This window comes from Camelus bactrianus, chromosome 6 (assembly GCF_048773025.1).
Source record: "Camelus bactrianus isolate YW-2024 breed Bactrian camel chromosome 6, ASM4877302v1, whole genome shotgun sequence".
Classification (NCBI taxonomy): domain Eukaryota; kingdom Metazoa; phylum Chordata; class Mammalia; order Artiodactyla; family Camelidae; genus Camelus; species Camelus bactrianus.
The window spans coordinates 12,245,195-12,261,266 of NC_133544.1; the positions used below are offsets into that span (position 1 = coordinate 12,245,195).

Genomic DNA, 16,072 nt, shown 5'->3' on the forward strand with positions numbered 1-16,072 from the left:
TCACAAAATGTAGGTCATATCATGACACTCTTGCATGGATGCCCCATTTCACCAGAGGAGAAGCCAAAGTCTTCATAAAGGCCCACAGGCCCAACACGAACTGCAGCTCTTCCTCCCGCCTCTGAGCTCCCCTGCTTCGCCCCCTCCCTCACTCCATTCCAGCCACTCGGGTCTCTTTGCTGTTTCCCCCAACTCATTAAATATGCTCCCAGAGCCTCTGCACTTGCTATTTCCTTCTGCCTAGAATGCTCTTCTCCAAGAGATATGCTCATGGCTCCCTCTCACCTCCAAGTCTTTGTCCAATGCGATCCATTACACCCAATTTAAAATGACAAAACCCACACCTCCTCAATTCTTTATTCTTCTCCCTGTACCCTGCTCTGTTTCTTCAAATAACCATTTTCACCTTCTAATTTACTAGTTCATTTTGCTTATTTATTCCCCTCTCTGGAATGTAACCAAGGCAGGTATTTTGTTAGTTTTCTGCTGTATCCACAGCACCTAAAATGGCCCGGCACATAGTAGGTGATCACTACATAGTCATGGGATAACTGAAAGAAGGCGCAGCTTGGACACCTGCCCTGGCTCTTAGTCTCCAGGACCAAGACAAGGAAACCTCATGGGTGACTCTACATCCTCCTCGGAGGGCAGGGGAGCTGGCATCTGAGCTGGCAGTCCTTGCCTGGCTCAACTGAGTTCAGTTCAACAGACATTTATGGAGTCCTGGGCAGGTGCTGTGCCTGCCTGGGATGGATGAGTCTCCGCCCACCTCGGGCTGGATGGGGGCGAAGGCTGTCTGGGACAAGGGGGCCTGCTAAGGGGCACAGGCCAAGCCAGGCCCACAGGATTCTCCCGGAAACCTGAGATGGCAGGACAAGCTCAGGCAGGCCTTCAGCTCCCACCCGTCTCATACCTCAGGCCAACTATTCCTGCCTGACCGGTGACCTTCCCCAGGGTCACTGCCCTTTGTAGGCCCTATTCTTGAGGGTTCTGCGGGCTTCCAGTCTGCCTCTCTCCCTCTGGGGTCTCCCTCCCTTATGCCACCAATCCTGCCTGACCCCTACCACCACCCCTGACCTTCCTCCCCTCCCTCCCCCAACCCTTCCACCTCGAGTCTAGGTCCTAGCCCCCGCCCCACTTCAGGTCCCGCTCCCGGGCCTCCCTGCCCCTCGCCGGCCTCCGACAAACCTCGCCCTTCCCCACGCCTCCCGCTGCCCCCGGCCCGGCCCGGCCCGCCTGGCCCCGGCCCCGGCCCGCGCTGCGGCTCCGGCCCTGGCCGGCAGGGGCCGCTCCTCTCGGCGCCCGGGGCCCCGCCGCGCCCGCCGCCGCCGCCGCCGCCCGCTCCCCGCCCCTTCCCCAGCCGGCGCTCCCGTTACGCCGCGGAGCCGGGAGCCGGAGCCCGAGCCCGCGGCGGCAGCGGGAGGCGGCGACGGGGGCGCCCGGGCGGCAGCGGCGGCGGCGGCGGGGCCTGCGGGGCCTGCGGGGCCTGCAGGCGGGCGGGCCGGGCCCGGCCAGGCCGCGATGGCGACCAAGAAAGCGGGCTCGCGGCTGGAGACAGAGATCGAGCGCTGCCGGTCCGAGTGCCAGTGGGAGCGGATCCCCGAGTTGGTCAAGCAGCTGTCGGCCAAGCTCATCGCCAACGGTACGCGCCGGGCGCGCCGGCCTGGGCTGCGGGGGGCGCCGGGGCCTCCGCCGATGGCCGGGTCCGCGAGGCGCCGCGGGGCGCGGGGCGCGGGGCGCGGGCAGGGGCGCGGCCGGGGCGCGAGGGCACTGCGCCCGGGGATGTGCGCGGCGGGGCCAGGGCCTCGGGAACTCCGGGTCCCCGAGGTCGCGCGGCGGGGGCGTCCCGCGGCCGAGGGCTTGTGTCCGGCGTCCCAGAGTTACGTCGTGCAGGGCGGGCTTCTGCAGAGTCAGGGAGTCGGGGGTCTCAAGGAGTCGGCCGCTGCACCGGGGTCCCAAGGGGTCAGGGGCTGGCCTATGGGATCTAAGAAGTTAGAGGTGATGGGGGAGGGAGCTCCGTCAGGACATGGGTGTGGATGCCTGGGGATCCAGGGTGTGTATGGTGTGCATGGAGTTAGGATGTGTTTATGGAGGGTCCTGCGAAGAGACCCCTGGGAAATATGCTTTGTAAGCATGGCATTCAAAGGGCTCTAGGTGGAAGCCCAGACTTGGGGTGTGGGGGGGGATAGTAGTGGAAGGCAGGTTGAGATGTGTCCTGGGGTTCAGAGGGTAGGATGTCAAAACTGAGGATCTAGAGAGGTCGGGTTTGGGAATACGAGGGAAATAGAGTCAGGGGAGTCAGGAGGGAGAATGCCGTGGAGAGAGGTGGGAATGTGGCTGAGGAATGTTGGAAAATGAGGTTGGGTGTGTGAGGGGCTTGGTGCCTAGAGGAAGAGAGGCTCTGAGCAAGTCACTGAGTAGGACTCTGGTTCCTGGAGTTACTCTGTGACCCCTTTGACTCACTAGGTTCTTATACCCAATTGAATCAAAATTGCATCCCAAATCCCATTTCAGAGGGCAGCTCCACGTGGCCTTATTTGTTTTGGCAGCAAGTATCCTTAATATTTGCTTGTCTTTTAGTGCCCGCCAAGACCGCAGGCACCAATGGACAGGCGAGAGGGCAGAGGTTTTGCCCTAATTCATCTCTGGCTTCCTGAGGCTGGGTGAGCACATGTTGGCTGAACAAATGTGTAAATGATAGAATGACATTTTTCTAAGAAAAGACATCTGCACTATTTTCAACCTTCTCACCTCAAACTACCCAGAAGTGGAGAGGGATATCACGTGCCCTCTTCAAGAGCGGTTTATATTTGTGCCTATTATGGCATTAGTGCCTCAAAATACGAACTTGGTTTTGTGCACTCTCAACTATGGTAGCGTGCTTCGGGCAGGTATTTCCCGGGCGAGTGCAGGTTCTATGATTGTGCCGGGGCATGGAGGAACCACGGACCTGCCTGGGCCCAGTGTGGTGGAAAATGTTGACTCTTGTCAGTTATGTCAGCATTTGAGGAAAAGGAGTTCAGCCCCCTGGGCCCCAGAGGCAGCCTGACCTCGCCCTCCCTGTGAGGGGCACCACCTTGTCCTCTTGCTTCTCTTTTCCGTACCTGCAATGTTTTCTCGTTTCTTCTCAGGTTTCGACCAGGGCCCGCTTCGTGACTTCTCAGCTGTGCAAGCATATAGTATCTTCAGGGCAGGTTGATTTTAGGGTTAAATGGGTTCATTTGTGCGTCCCCTGGCTTTTCCTTTCAGAACCCACTTGTTTCCTGCTTTATTTACTCCTTCAAACAATATTTGCCTGCCCACATGTGCCAGGCATCAATGGTGGTGGCCAGCACTGACCAAGCTCCTACCCTCATGCACTTACCTCCTTTGAGGAGACGGATGATAAGGGGAGACAGAAAATATGGATGTCAGTAAACAAGGTAGCTTCAGATAGAGGTGATTTAAAGAAAACAGACAAGGTGGTGTGATGGAGAGTGATAGGGAGGGGAAGAGGGGCGACTCGAACTGTGATCATTCCTGGAATGAGAGATAGATGGGCTTTTGGTGTCTTGGGCCCATCTTACTCACCTTCATGGCTCCTCCCAGGCTTGGCTCCCTTCCCAAGACCTGGTCCCTGTGACCTAAGCCAGTCATTAATGGGGTTTCTGGTGGAGCGGGTTGTGTGGGCCATTGTGGTCCATGGGTCTGTGTGCAAGTTTGGTTTTTGGAAAACTCATGAGATAGATTTCTGCTCCAGACCTCACATGGTAAGGCGCAGCCTTAGGCAAAGGCTACTTAGTTGCAAAAGGTCACCCAAACTAGAAAAGGTCAAAGAGATTGCTCAGGAAGATTAAAAATAATAATAATAAAGCAAAGAAAAAGAGTAAAATAAAACAGAATTATTGTGGCTCTCCTTTAGGGTTCAGAGAAGTGTTTGAAGGAAGGTCTCTCCCTTCCTTTGGATTATGGGGTTCCCTTGGCTGGTACTTCCTCCTGGCTTTGGGGGCACCAGCTCCCCCTTAGACCCACTTGAGTGCACTAAACCTGAAGTTTTGGGCAGATTTAGCAAGATCTTTACGCTAAAGCATTTACTGTTTAGAATAAGGACAGCGAGTTAATGTCATGTTTGTCATACCACGGCAGTTACCTTGAAGGCAGTCAGAGGCAGAAACGAGCATGGTCTTTGGAACCAGCCAGACCAGTGCCTGAATCCTAGACCTGCCACTTCCTAACTTTGTGACCTTGGCCAAGTTACTTAACACTCTGAGCCTCAGTTTTTTCATCTTAGAATAGGGACTAAAAGACTTACCTTGTAAAGGTTGTTATGAGGTTCAGAGGAGCTAGAAGACGCCCAGGGCTGACAGCTGACCTGATCTTAATTAGGTAGGCCCTTCATTCACTCACTTAGTCATTCACTCCACAGATATGGAGTCCTTGCCGTGTGCGAGTCACTGTTTTAGGCACTGGGGAAATACCAGTGAACAAAACAGACAAAAATGGCAATCATCCCTGCCCTTATGATGCCCACATTCTAATAGGGAAGGGGCAGGGCGACAGATAAGTAAAATCATTAAGTAAAATGTACAGGACGGTGGATGGTGGTAAGTGGTAGGAATAAAGAGGGAAAAGGAGAAAGGTGCTTTGGGAGCAGGGTAGGGGGGTGCTGGTGAAGGCCTCACTGGGAGCAGCGTCTGAGATAAGAGCTCAGGTGGTGGAGGAATGCATTCCAGGGAGGGGACTTCAAGGGCAGAGAAGGGCAGAGCGATGGCAGGGCCAGATAGCATGGGGCCTCCTAGGTCATGGTTGAGGGTTTGACTTTTCTTTGAGTGACATGGGAACCATGAGGGGGGTCTGAGCAGAGGTATCACTCATCCTCGATGCTCCTGCCTGCAGCCGCCTTCTGCTCAGCACAGCAGCTTACGCGATGGGAGCACAGCAGCCCCTCCCCAGAAAGGGCTGTAAATAGTGGACACTGTCCGGCACGCTGCTCCAGCCCAACTCCTTTGAGATAAATTACTCTAGACAGTTTTGCCAAGAGGCGGATAAGGAAGAAAAGGGCAAATGCCAAGCTGAAAACAGAACCCAGAAATCCCTTTTCTGCATCCTACCCCACTGAAGTCACCATTTCAATCACTCCATCTCAAGAAACCAAAATGTGTGGCAGCTGATTGCCAGGCCCTGACGAGTTCCAGCAAGAGAGGGATCTCAGAAGCTAAGGTGATGGGAGAAGATTCCACTCAAGTCCAGGCTCTTGCTGCATGAAGTGTGGTCGGGGGACCCGCAGCGTGGGCAATATTTGGGAGCATGTGCAGAGTGCAGACTCTCGGGCCCCACCCCAGACGTGCAGGGTCACAGCTTGCACCTTAAGCAGGTGTCCAGGGGATTGGTGGGCACTGGGAGGTCTGGGGATCCTGCCCTTGACCTGAGGTGGCAGCCCGAGGGGGTCGGGGTGGACATGGAGAACCACCCATTGGCTTCTTGTGGGCTCACAGGTCAGCCCTGGCCCCTGGGAGGGCAGCCCTCCCTGCCTTCTGTCCCCAGAAAGTCACCATCCAGCCTCCCGATGGCGAGGTTCACTGCTGTGTGAGAAGGTGTAGTGATCTGGCCCTGGGCTTCAGTTTGGACTCTACTTGAGGCCGGCGGGGTGACCCCCATCCAGTTACTCAACCTGGCAGGGCCTGCGTTTCCTCATCGGTAAGATAAGGTTAATAATTCTGACTCCATTAGGCGGTGAGGATGAAATGAGTTGATATATGTTTTTTTTTTTTGAATTGATATATGTTACACTTGGTACATGTGAAATACTGGTGTTCATGCTCCCCTGCTGACTCAGTGTGACCCTGGGCAAGGCAGGCCAGGTCCTGGATATCACCTGGTTGGGAAAAAAGCATGGGAGATTGAGAGATGACACATCTGAGCTGTGTCTGGTCAAGACGCCTGTGTATTTCTAGAACAGAACAGGCCTTTTGGAGCCCATGCCCACCCCACCAGACAGCCACTCCCTTCCAAGGCGGTGTCTGCCTCTCCTTCCCCGGGCTGCTCATCTCTGTGGCCCAGTCCCCGAGCTCACTTAGAACCATTAGGCCCCTATTGATAGTGTCTCCTTGAAGAGACCATCGCCCTTCTGGTTAGATGTGATTTTGAGACATTTTAATTACCTCTTGGTGATGAGTAGGTAGGGGAATGGTGCCTGAAACAAAGACTATTTGGGAGGGCAAAGTTTGGTTACAAAATGTACTTAGACCACTGAGTGGGAGTGAGGTTCTTGCATTGCCAATAACAGATAGTCCTGTTGTTTGAAGGAAGGGGCACTGGTGGCACTGTGGCTTCCCTTCTGGGGGAGGGCAGGGCTCCTGGACCGCCCGCAGGTCTTGCTCAGGCCCCTGGAGCTTCCCCAGGGAGGGGGAGATGTAATGGTGGCCCTGGGGCTCCGCTGCTGGCCCTAGAGGTTTCCTGGGGCACAGGGCTGCGGTGTAGCTGTCAGCCGTCTGCAGGGTGAGCAGGTGGCCCTGGAATGGCTTCTTTGGACATTTCTGGGGTAGAGCAGACTCCCAGCAGTCAGACCACTCCCAGCAGTCAGACCGTCCCCAGACAGAGGGGAAGGAGACTTCAGTGACGCTCCCTCCTGATCTTCCCAGGCCAGCGTTCTACTTTCAAACGCTCTGTCCTGCCGTCTCAAAGACATGCCTCTGTGGCAGACCACACATCCTGATTTTTGGATCCAGAAGATTCACTTATTCGACAATAACACATTGGTTCTCTGGGCTAGGCATGTGGGCTCGTGGTTGCTGTGGTCAGGGCAGAAGGATGGTGACTTTGGCCTCCTGGGTGCAGGAATTTCAGGCTCTGAGTGGAGAGGGAGGAGGATTCCCGAAGTCCATCTGCTTGGTCAGCCAGCCTTTCCAGCCTGGCTTCCCACCCCTGTGGCGCACCCTCCTCCCCTTGACTGGTTTGGCCGGGGACCCTCTCCGTCATCTTGCTTATCGTCTTTCCATCCATGCTCCTGCTGTTTGGCTCCGGAACCCTCTCTGCAGGTCAGAAGCCTACCCATCTGTCAAGGACTAGTTCAGGTTCCTCCCAGCTGTCCTCACAGAAAAGGCTGTTTGCCTCTGAGAGACAACCGCAGAGTGTTAGAGTCAGGTGCGTTCTGAGAGATCACACTGTATAGCTGTTTTCACACTGTCCTGTCGAGAGACCCCCAGGGAACATGCTTCTGGGGCCTGGAGGTTGGGGTGTGCAGGCCTCAGGCACTGGAGCAGTTACACTTTCCCTGAAGGTCTCCTTTGAAGGATGGGCTAATGTGCTTAACAAAACACATTTGAAACCCACTGATCTAGTCCAGCCATCCCATCTTACAGATAAGAAAACGGGCCCAGAGAGAGGTGACTTCCCTTAAAGCCACCAGCTGGTGATGGCAGAGGCCAGCAGGGTGGGTCAGAGGTCTGGGCCCGGCTTCAGTTGCTTCAGCTCAAAGTGGGTTTCTGCTCTTTCCTAACTAACTCCATCTTGTGAAACCCTGTGTGTAAAGTGGGGACACACATCCAAAGTCATTTTCTTGAAACTCTCGTGTTTCAGGATGCAGAGTTTTTCAGAATTCGCTATATATGACTGGACATTTATGTGACACTCCCAGTGGGGTCAGGAGTAGTACTTCATGATAAAACACATCATTATTTCTGCCTCAAAACATATCAACAGTCATTTCAGAAGGGATACATAGACTACAAATAACCTCGTGTTGTTTCAGTTTTGCAAGCCAGTAAGTAAACAACAACAGAAACCAGCTTTTGGTTAGTAGAGACGTCTGGATGGTGGAAATTACAGACAAGGGATCATGAACCTGTAATGATGGTGCTCAGTTGGTAGGGTGGTTGGAAGGACCAAATGAGAACAAAACAAAGCAAGTAAACAGAAGAGCTCCCGAAAGTGCTTAGCATGGTGCCTGCACAGGGAGCCCTCAGGAGACGTCAGCTGCCGGCTGGTGGTGGCTGCGATGTCGCCTCCCACCTCCCAGTTCAGGACCCCTTCCCCTCCCTCACGTCGTCTGTCTGGGCGAGTGCGTCGGCTCACGCTTGGGTGGTCCTTCCAGAGGACAGAGGGCCTGGGCCTGCTTTAAGGCGCCGTCAGCCTCGTAGCCCGTACTTGGTGTGCTGTGTTGAGTTGGCCCACAGATTTTGCAAAGGAGGCTTCTGATCAATTGGAACAGGTATTTCAGAAAGTAAGACTGAGGGCTTTCCAAAATGGACTCCAGGGCCGAGGTACAGGTGATGGCCCCGTCCCTGCGAAGTGGCGTCCTGCAGGGACTGGTGTTTACCTTTGGTGTCAAGTGAGTCAGGGTGGTCAGGGGTTCCCTGGTTGACAGCCCGGCGTTCTCCACCTCCACTCATTTTCCTCCTTCCTAATTGAGCCCCGATTTTGTTCAACAGTCAGCATCTCCGGGCACCGTATATTTTACTGTAGGCGGGCCTTCGGCCCAGGGGGTCCACTCCCTTGCCCGTCATTGGTTGAGACATGAGCATGTGACTTAGTTCCAGCCCATGAGACATCAGAGGCATTTGCTGTGGGAGGGGGGCTTCTGGGAAAGATTTTTTCATGCTTAAGAGTGACATACAGGCTTAAGAGGAGAAGAAGAATGTTCTCTCTTCTTTCCCTGCAAATTGCTGTTCATGCCTTTGAGGCCTGGAGCTGCAGCCATCTTGTGGCCAGGAGGCCCTTGACCCAGGAGGGAGGCTGACCCAAGGAGGGTGGGAACACAGAGAGACAAGGAGAGCATGGCCTGATCACACCGCGGGGCTGCTGATGGCTCCACGCCTGGAGCAGTCTTCCCCTGGACTTTCTGTTTTGGGAGATAATAAACACCTTCTTGTTGAGTTGGGTGTTTAGTCATTATTTGCTGCTGAAGGTGTTCTAACTGGTGCACCGCCTCACTTATCCAGAGCACCCTGCTGCCCGCCAGCCTTGCACGGGGCACCGCTCCAGAAGGGCCTTTGCTCCTGATTCACATTGCCCTCACATGGGTGGATCCCTGCCCCTCTGGATGACCTCATGCTTGGCAGGTGGTGGAGGGTTCCAGACCTTTGACTTGTGTGAAAGCCAGTGTTTCCCATTTGAGAAGCCAGGAAGAAGGAAGAGGTCTTCTGAGTCCTCTTGAAACCATCCCCGTCAGCCAAGATGAGAATGAGCAGTGTTTGGCAGGCGGGTGAACTCATGTGCCACAGAAACCAAAGGTCGGCCGCAGCCCCTGCCGCCCTCCGGGTTTGTCTGAGCTTGTTCATCAAGAGCAGCGCGTGGTGCAGGTGCCAGAACCAGGCAGAACAGACAGTTTTGGGTCCTTTCCCAGGCCTGCTAGACCTGGAGTCTGAATTCCCAGCATTTGCCCTCTGAGTGACCTTGTTGTGCACATCACTTGATCCACTGAACCTTAGTTTTCCTGACTTCATGAGTGTTAAATCAGTGCCAGTAAGGAGGAAGAATGAAAAAGCACTTCTCAAGCTTCTGCCATGTGCTGGATTCTGAGCACGAACTTTTACGTGGATCCCAGTTAATCATCAGAGCAGCCAAGTGGGGAATGGGGTCGGGGTCATGATTCCCATTCAGGGCGTAAGTAGGCTGAGGTTTGGAGATGTTCATTGAACAGGATTCTAGCCCACTTCTGACGCTGGTCCCACTGATATACACTGATGTTTTTCTAAACTTTTCAGATCAAAGCATCACCAGGCCGGCTTGTTAGAATCTAGACTTCTGGGCCTCACTTCTGTTGATCCTGATGCAGACCTTCTGGAGTGGGGCCTCACCTTCTGCACTCCTTACAAGCTTCCAGAGGATGCCGGGCTACTGGTCCGCGGATGTGCTCTGAGAAACACTGAATTAGGGGAGCCTGGACATTATGAGTTCCCATACCTCTCCTCTGGGTGGTGATTCTCTTGGTCCCAGACGCAGGCGAGAAATCTGCATTTTAAAATTTAACCCCTGGTGATTTGTGTCATCAGGCAGGTCTGGAAGCCCCTGCCCTCAGCCACTATTCTTAGCGTTTAATAAGCACCTCCTCGAGGGGTGGTGCGGGGGAGCACTGCACCAGAAGAAGCAGAGTGAGCAGGCCACCAGCCACAGGAAGCTTCCAGCTTGGGGCAGTCACTCAACCTCTGGGCAGCTGAGTCATGTGGGGCTGTTTTGCAACTTGGATTCCCAGGCTGGGCCCGAGCTTCTGCTTGGGGAGATCTTAGTTGGTCTGGGTTCATGGAGTAGAATTGTCACCCAGGGGGATTGTGGTCCAGGGAGTTCCAGGACCAGACGTTAGACATGATTGTCCAAGTGGTGGGACAGAGTGTCACCCTGCAGCCTGAGAACAGTGACAGCATCACTTAAGGCTGCAGGGTGCAGCTGGGTTACTAGCGGACTGAGGCAGTGGGTGAGGCCTGGCAGAGCATGGCTTTAGGATGAACAACTCATCCTAGGTGGCCTGAGGCTCTCCTGGTTTTAGCACTGAGAGTTCTGTGTTCTGGGAACACCTTCAGTCCTGGGCAGCAGGATGGCAATTCATCCTGTTAGACGGATGAAGGTATTTTAGCAAAGAAGAAAGGGACCTGGTGCAGGAGAAAGCAATGGGCTTTGCCCTGTTAGACGGGGGTTCAAATCCCGGGACTGACACTTACTGCTGGTCTGGCCTTGGGCGAGTTACTTAGCTTCTCTGAGCCTCACTCTTTATCTCTAAGGTTGTTTTGAGGAGTAAATAAGATAATGCAGTTTCCAACACCAGTGTTTATCGGAAGCAGCCTCAGCCTGACTGAATCAGGAGTATTATGTGTGGAAGGAGGGTAGAAAGTTCCAGATACTCGGTCCTTTATGGGGGGATGGGGTTGTGTGTGTGGAGGAAGCGGGTAGGATAACAATAGCAATGATAGCAAAGATGTTCGGGGCGGCGGGGGGATGGGGGTGGGGTTCCTGCCGTGCTAAGCTGTGGTTGAGGCCTGAAGCTGACAACAGTCCGTATTTGCTGGGTCACAGAACGGGTAAGCACTTCAGCCCAGGTCTGACAGACTCCTCAGGACTCCTCCTCCAGCCAGGGTGCCCAGGGTGGGATGTGGGGGTGCTGTGATGGGTTGTGGGGACACAAAGATGAGTGAGACCCCTGGGCTAGCCACCCCAGGGGGCAAGACTGTTTTGTTCTTTGGTTTGTTGCTCTATCTCAAGGACCAAGCACAAGGCTGGCACACAGTAGATACTCAACTAAACATTAAGTGAACAACTTGGCCTCTGCTCTGCAGAGTTAACTTGGCTTCATTTACTCATCAGACACCTACTGAGCACCTCCTGGGTGCCTGCCCTTGTGCTGAGGGCCCAGAACAGAGTGATCGCCAGGTCTGGTACATGGAGAGGTGGCCGACAAGTGGTGCAGCCAGGGTGGTGGAGGGACAAGGGCTGTGGAGGCCCCGGGGAGGGAGGGTCCACTCCCATATGGTCTCACATCTGAGCTTCTTGGTGTCATCCTAGTGTGACTGGGCTGGGGCCTGCCTGGGGTCGGTGAGTCCAGGCTGGTGGATTATCGTTTGGACTGACCGACTGCCGGTGGCCTTCCCTTCTGTTTCTTGGGCAACTGCAGGGTGGACGTTTGCTGGGAGGCCCATCCCCTCACTGCCCCCTTGTCCTTCTCTTCCCACGTTCGGGCTGGCTCAGCCTCTTTGCTGTGAGGCCTGGCTCCCTAGAGGAACTGCCCTCTCTGCCCTTGTGGGTTCTCAGCCTAATGAGCAGCAGTTTTCTCTCAAGTTAGCCAGCCTTGGAGGGGTGTCCGGTCAGCGAGGTGATACCACTGGGTGGGGTGCCAAGACCAGGGTGCCGCACCCCCTTCCTTGGCCCCCCATGCAGCAGGCCAAGGGAGTCAGCCCTCTACTGAGTCCTGGGCCTGGAGGTCTGGGAAAGTGGGTCTCCCAGGCCCTTTGCAGCTGCCCCACAGCCTGGCAGCCCCCTCCCTGCCCTGCTCCAGCACACACCCCAGTTGTGTCCAGTCACCCTTATGCCTGGAACCTCATTTGGAGAAATTCCTCAGGCTCCTCAGACCTCACTTGCTCTGACACCCTTCTGAGTGTCCCTGGTGGTCTTTCCAAGCCACTGAACGGGGCTTAGGGGTGCCTGCCTCCCTGCAGACCCTTCTCCTTGAAGGCAAGGACTGGGCCGGGGCTTTGAGTCTTCAGGAGGAACTCATGGACTCTGTGTGGGTGTACGTTTAACTTGTCTGTGTGGGGCTGGCTTCCTGAGAGCCATTTCCAAGCCTTCTGGGCTGGCCTGATAACATCCCCCCTGCCCATCAGAGTCACTTCCTGCCCTGCTGAGCTCTGGGGCCAGGCCAAGTCAACTCCAAGCTCATGACTTTCAAGTTACCTTGTCTTTTCTCAGACGAGGTTTCTCTAGGGGAAGCGTGCATGTGTGCGTGTGTGTGTGTGCACGTGTGTGTGTGCATGCATGTGTGTGCATGTGCATACACGTGTGTGCATGTGAGACCAGTGTACTTGTCGGTTCTGCCAGTGCAGTGGAAGCATTGTCTTCTCTTCCACGTTTTACTCTCCCGTCCTGTCCTTCAGCTTCTGCACTGTGTATGGACGGCAGGTGGGAGGGGGCTTTGGCATGAAGCCTGGACTCTGACTACCAACACTTTCCCCAAATGTTGTTTCTGCCAACTTCTTCTGAGCTCTTTAGTCTTTGCCTTATGCCCTCTTTGCCTGTCAGTCCAGAGTTCCAGGTAGCCAGGCCCCCTGAACTGGGTCACAGCCTAAACAAAAATAGTGGAAGGGGGACAGTGGGGGCCCAAGGTAGGAATGGGGAGGCCTGGGTCTCAGTCAGCAGGGACACCCCGACTGTGCGCCAGGCGCCCGGCGGGCAGGGGAGCTGAGTCCCAGAGACTAAGGTACTTGGCTGGGCCCTGTCTATGGAGGGGAGACATGATTGGCTCATTCCAGAAATGTGTCTGGAACCCCTGCTATGTGCCCAGCGCTGGAGGTCGACCCTGAATGTAAGGGAGATCAGGGTGGAGGTCAGAGCTAAGGTGATCAGTTACAAGGAGCTGGGTCCTCACTTTGGGAGAGAGGGGGCCACTGCAGGGTTTTGAGGGGAGGGGTGACGTGATCTGACTTAGATTTGAAGACAGGTATAGGACGGCTAATTCATTTTTCTAGTTGAGGTGTGAGCCCTTCCCTTCCCCGTCCTGCTGCATGACAGTGCCCCTACCCTGCCTGGTTCAGCCCAGCCCCGCCTACCCAGGCATGCTGCTGAGGGACGCCCTCACCTCGCTGACCACATGCCCTTGGTGACCGGGGACCTCAGAGGCACTGCTGCTCCTCCAGTAGGTTTGTCCCCACTGTCCAGAACATCCATCGCATGTTCTCTTCCCTTCTTAGATCCTGTACCTCCTCTCAATGCCATGCTCTCACTCCTTGCTCATGACCTTGCCTCATTCTTTTTCTAGGAAATAGAAACAATCAGGGGACCCGCTCGTTTCCTCCCACCGAGTTGACCTGGTTTCCTGCTTCCCTGCTTGGAGACTTCAGTTCCTCAAAGGCCTGCAGCCCCCTCACCTTTGCTCTGAATCCCTTCTGTTCTCGCCTTCCCAGATTAGCCCCCGCAGTCGTCTCCCCACGCCCCAGGATCAGTTGTCTGCCTGTCTGTCTGTCTCTCCTGGATCCTGCTCTGTAGGAGGCCCAGGGAGAGCGGGAGATGGGCTCTCAGTAGTAACCGCAGACTTGAAACACCTTCCCGTGTTGGTCGTAGGAACCTCTCTGTGGATGACCAGACCAGCCGCTCTCTATTTGGAGCACACTGTAACACAGGCCACCTTTTTTTCATTTTAAATTAACCAGTTAATGTTTTGTGTAGGTAACAAATGTATACAGTTATAAAAATCTAATAATGCAAAGGAGTATGTAGCGAAAAGCAGCTGCCTTCCTATATCATCTCCAGGTTCTCTTGCTCCCTTCTGCAGAAACAACCACTCTTTGGACTTCCCTAGGGGTCCTTTCAGAAGCACTCTGTATACCTGTACATTTATAAGAAAGTGTATTGTTGGTTTTTTTTCACACACAGTGGTGACATACTCTGCTCCCTATTTTTATCCCTCTGTCTTTGAGATTGTTTCCTTTGACTGTGTAACAAACCATCCCAACATTAAGTGCCTTGAAACAATCACTGTTTTATTATTTTTCATGTTTCTGGGCTGGCCAGAGCGTGCTCCTGCATCAGCCGCCTGCGGTAGGTCAGCTCAGGGACACAGCTGTCCTTGGCTGGGCTCTCTTGCGTGCCAGGGTCTCACGGAGACCCCTCAGCCCTGTTGCACGTGGCCTTTCAGCCTTCTACTTCCAGGCTGGCCAAGCTTGTTCTCATGGTGGTCACGGAGAAGCAAGAGGGAAGCAGAACTGAGCAGGCCCCTTTCCAAGTTTCTGTGTGCGTCAGATTTACTACTGTCATATTAATGGAAGCAAGTCATGAGGCCAAGCCCAGGGTGAGTGAGAAAGGCCCCAAAGCATGTGGATTCAGGGAAGCATGAGGACCTGGCCGTTGGTGCAGTTGGGCTACCCCAGAGTTGTATTTCGATCTGTTCCCTTTGTTTAATGGACACACTCTGTCTCCTTGCCTGGGGTTCATCGGTTCAGCAGGTCCCCTGCATTGTTTCTATCCTTTGCCGTTACCAGTAGGGCTGCGTGCAGTAAACATCCCTATATGTGCACCTTTGTTCTCAAGAGTGCGTGTGTCTGCGGACGAAGGGGAACTGGAATTTCTGGGTCACGTGGCACGGGTGCATACCTTGTTTTGTAGGTGTTGCTACGTTGCACTCTGTAGACACTCGTATTGGGCTATACTCCTCCCAGTGCTATCCGATAGCCTCTGTCTTTCTGTGAACACTCCTTGGGAGGCCGGAGAAGCACAAGGACTGCAACTGTTAAGGTACCTGTGATTTACAAGAAGCCAAACAGACGCAGGGATGAAATTCACTGAGGTTGTATGGAGACTGGGAAATGGAGAACCTGGCTGTCTCTGCTGGTAACAAAGGGGACACTGAAGAACCAGTTCCTACTTCAATAGGGGTTTGTTTTTTCCTCTTGGATCAGAGCCACGGCAGGAATGGGTTGAATAGACCTAATGCTTCTCTATTGACATATAAACCGAGTGGTTGAGATTTTTTGTATTGGTATCAAGTACTCCCTGGAACAGAGTAGAAATCTTAAGTTTTTTCTTCCCCATCTGATCAAATTTCAGTTCCAGCTGTTCATTCCACAAGGGAGAAGGCTGTGAGGAAGGGACAGTCACTTAAGAGGCAAAGGGTATAGCTACTCCTTCCCTGGGGGCATCAGGGAGGCCAAGGCCCCCTGGGCAGAGCCACACTGGCCGCGAGGCTTATGGGATTGTCTGTGGAGAGGGAACGGGGACCAGAGTCCCCTGCGGGGGGCTAATTTCCCTCGCTCTTCCCATGAGGGTCCTCAGGAGTGCTCTCTGTTTGGTTCTAGGCTTTCTATCTATTTAAGTCACTGGGGAGCTGGTTTCTGCCACTTCACTTAACCCCCACAAAATGCCCGTGGGAAAGGTGAGACCAGCCCCAGGCACCCCTGAGCGCCCCCTCACTTCAGTCACCGGAGAATCCCAGCTGGTGGTGCAGGACAGGGACTTAGAAACTGCCTGTCCTGCCCTTGCAGTGGAGGGGTTAAGCGGCTTGGCCAGGGTTGGGAAGGAAGCCGATCCCCTTCTCTCAAAATGTCGTTCACATGGTTTGTGCCTGGCCTGCTGGGGAGTCAGGGCAGGGAGTGGCCTGTGTTCTAATCCCAGCTCCAGGACAGATGGACTCTGTGGCCTTTGGCGTGTTGCTCCACCTGTGGTGCCTGGTTCCCTGTCTGTGAGGTGGAGATAATAATTGTCTCAGTGTCCTGTTTGGAGGACTCACGGGATGATGTGAACTGCCTGGCACGCTGCTTGGCGTTTGGTAAGAGCTCCGTATGGCTTGGCTAGTGATGGATGGTGCACAGCATCCGTATACTTCAGCTAGACTGCAGGCCTCTCGAGCACAGCGACTGTGTCTCAGAGAGCTCTCTGGCCCCACCACATCCAACATAAC

General features: G+C 54.4%; 1 protein-coding gene across 5 annotated transcripts in view; it reads left to right on the plus strand.

Annotated features, from left to right (window-relative positions):
* Window positions 1–1,385: 1,385 nt before the first annotated feature.
* The window catches only part of TTC7B (tetratricopeptide repeat domain 7B), a 225,336-nt gene continuing 210,649 nt past the window's right edge, over window positions 1,386–16,072 (plus strand). For 2 of the 5 annotated variants that reach the window (XM_074365147.1, XM_074365148.1), the window contains exon 1: window positions 1,386–1,642. In XM_074365147.1, the coding sequence (XP_074221248.1) occupies window positions 1,522–1,642 (121 nt within the window). In that variant the 5' untranslated portion in view covers window positions 1,386–1,521. The remainder of the gene's footprint in view (window positions 1,643–16,072) is intronic. The other 3 variants (XM_074365151.1, XM_074365149.1, XM_074365150.1) reach the window with 3 other exon arrangements.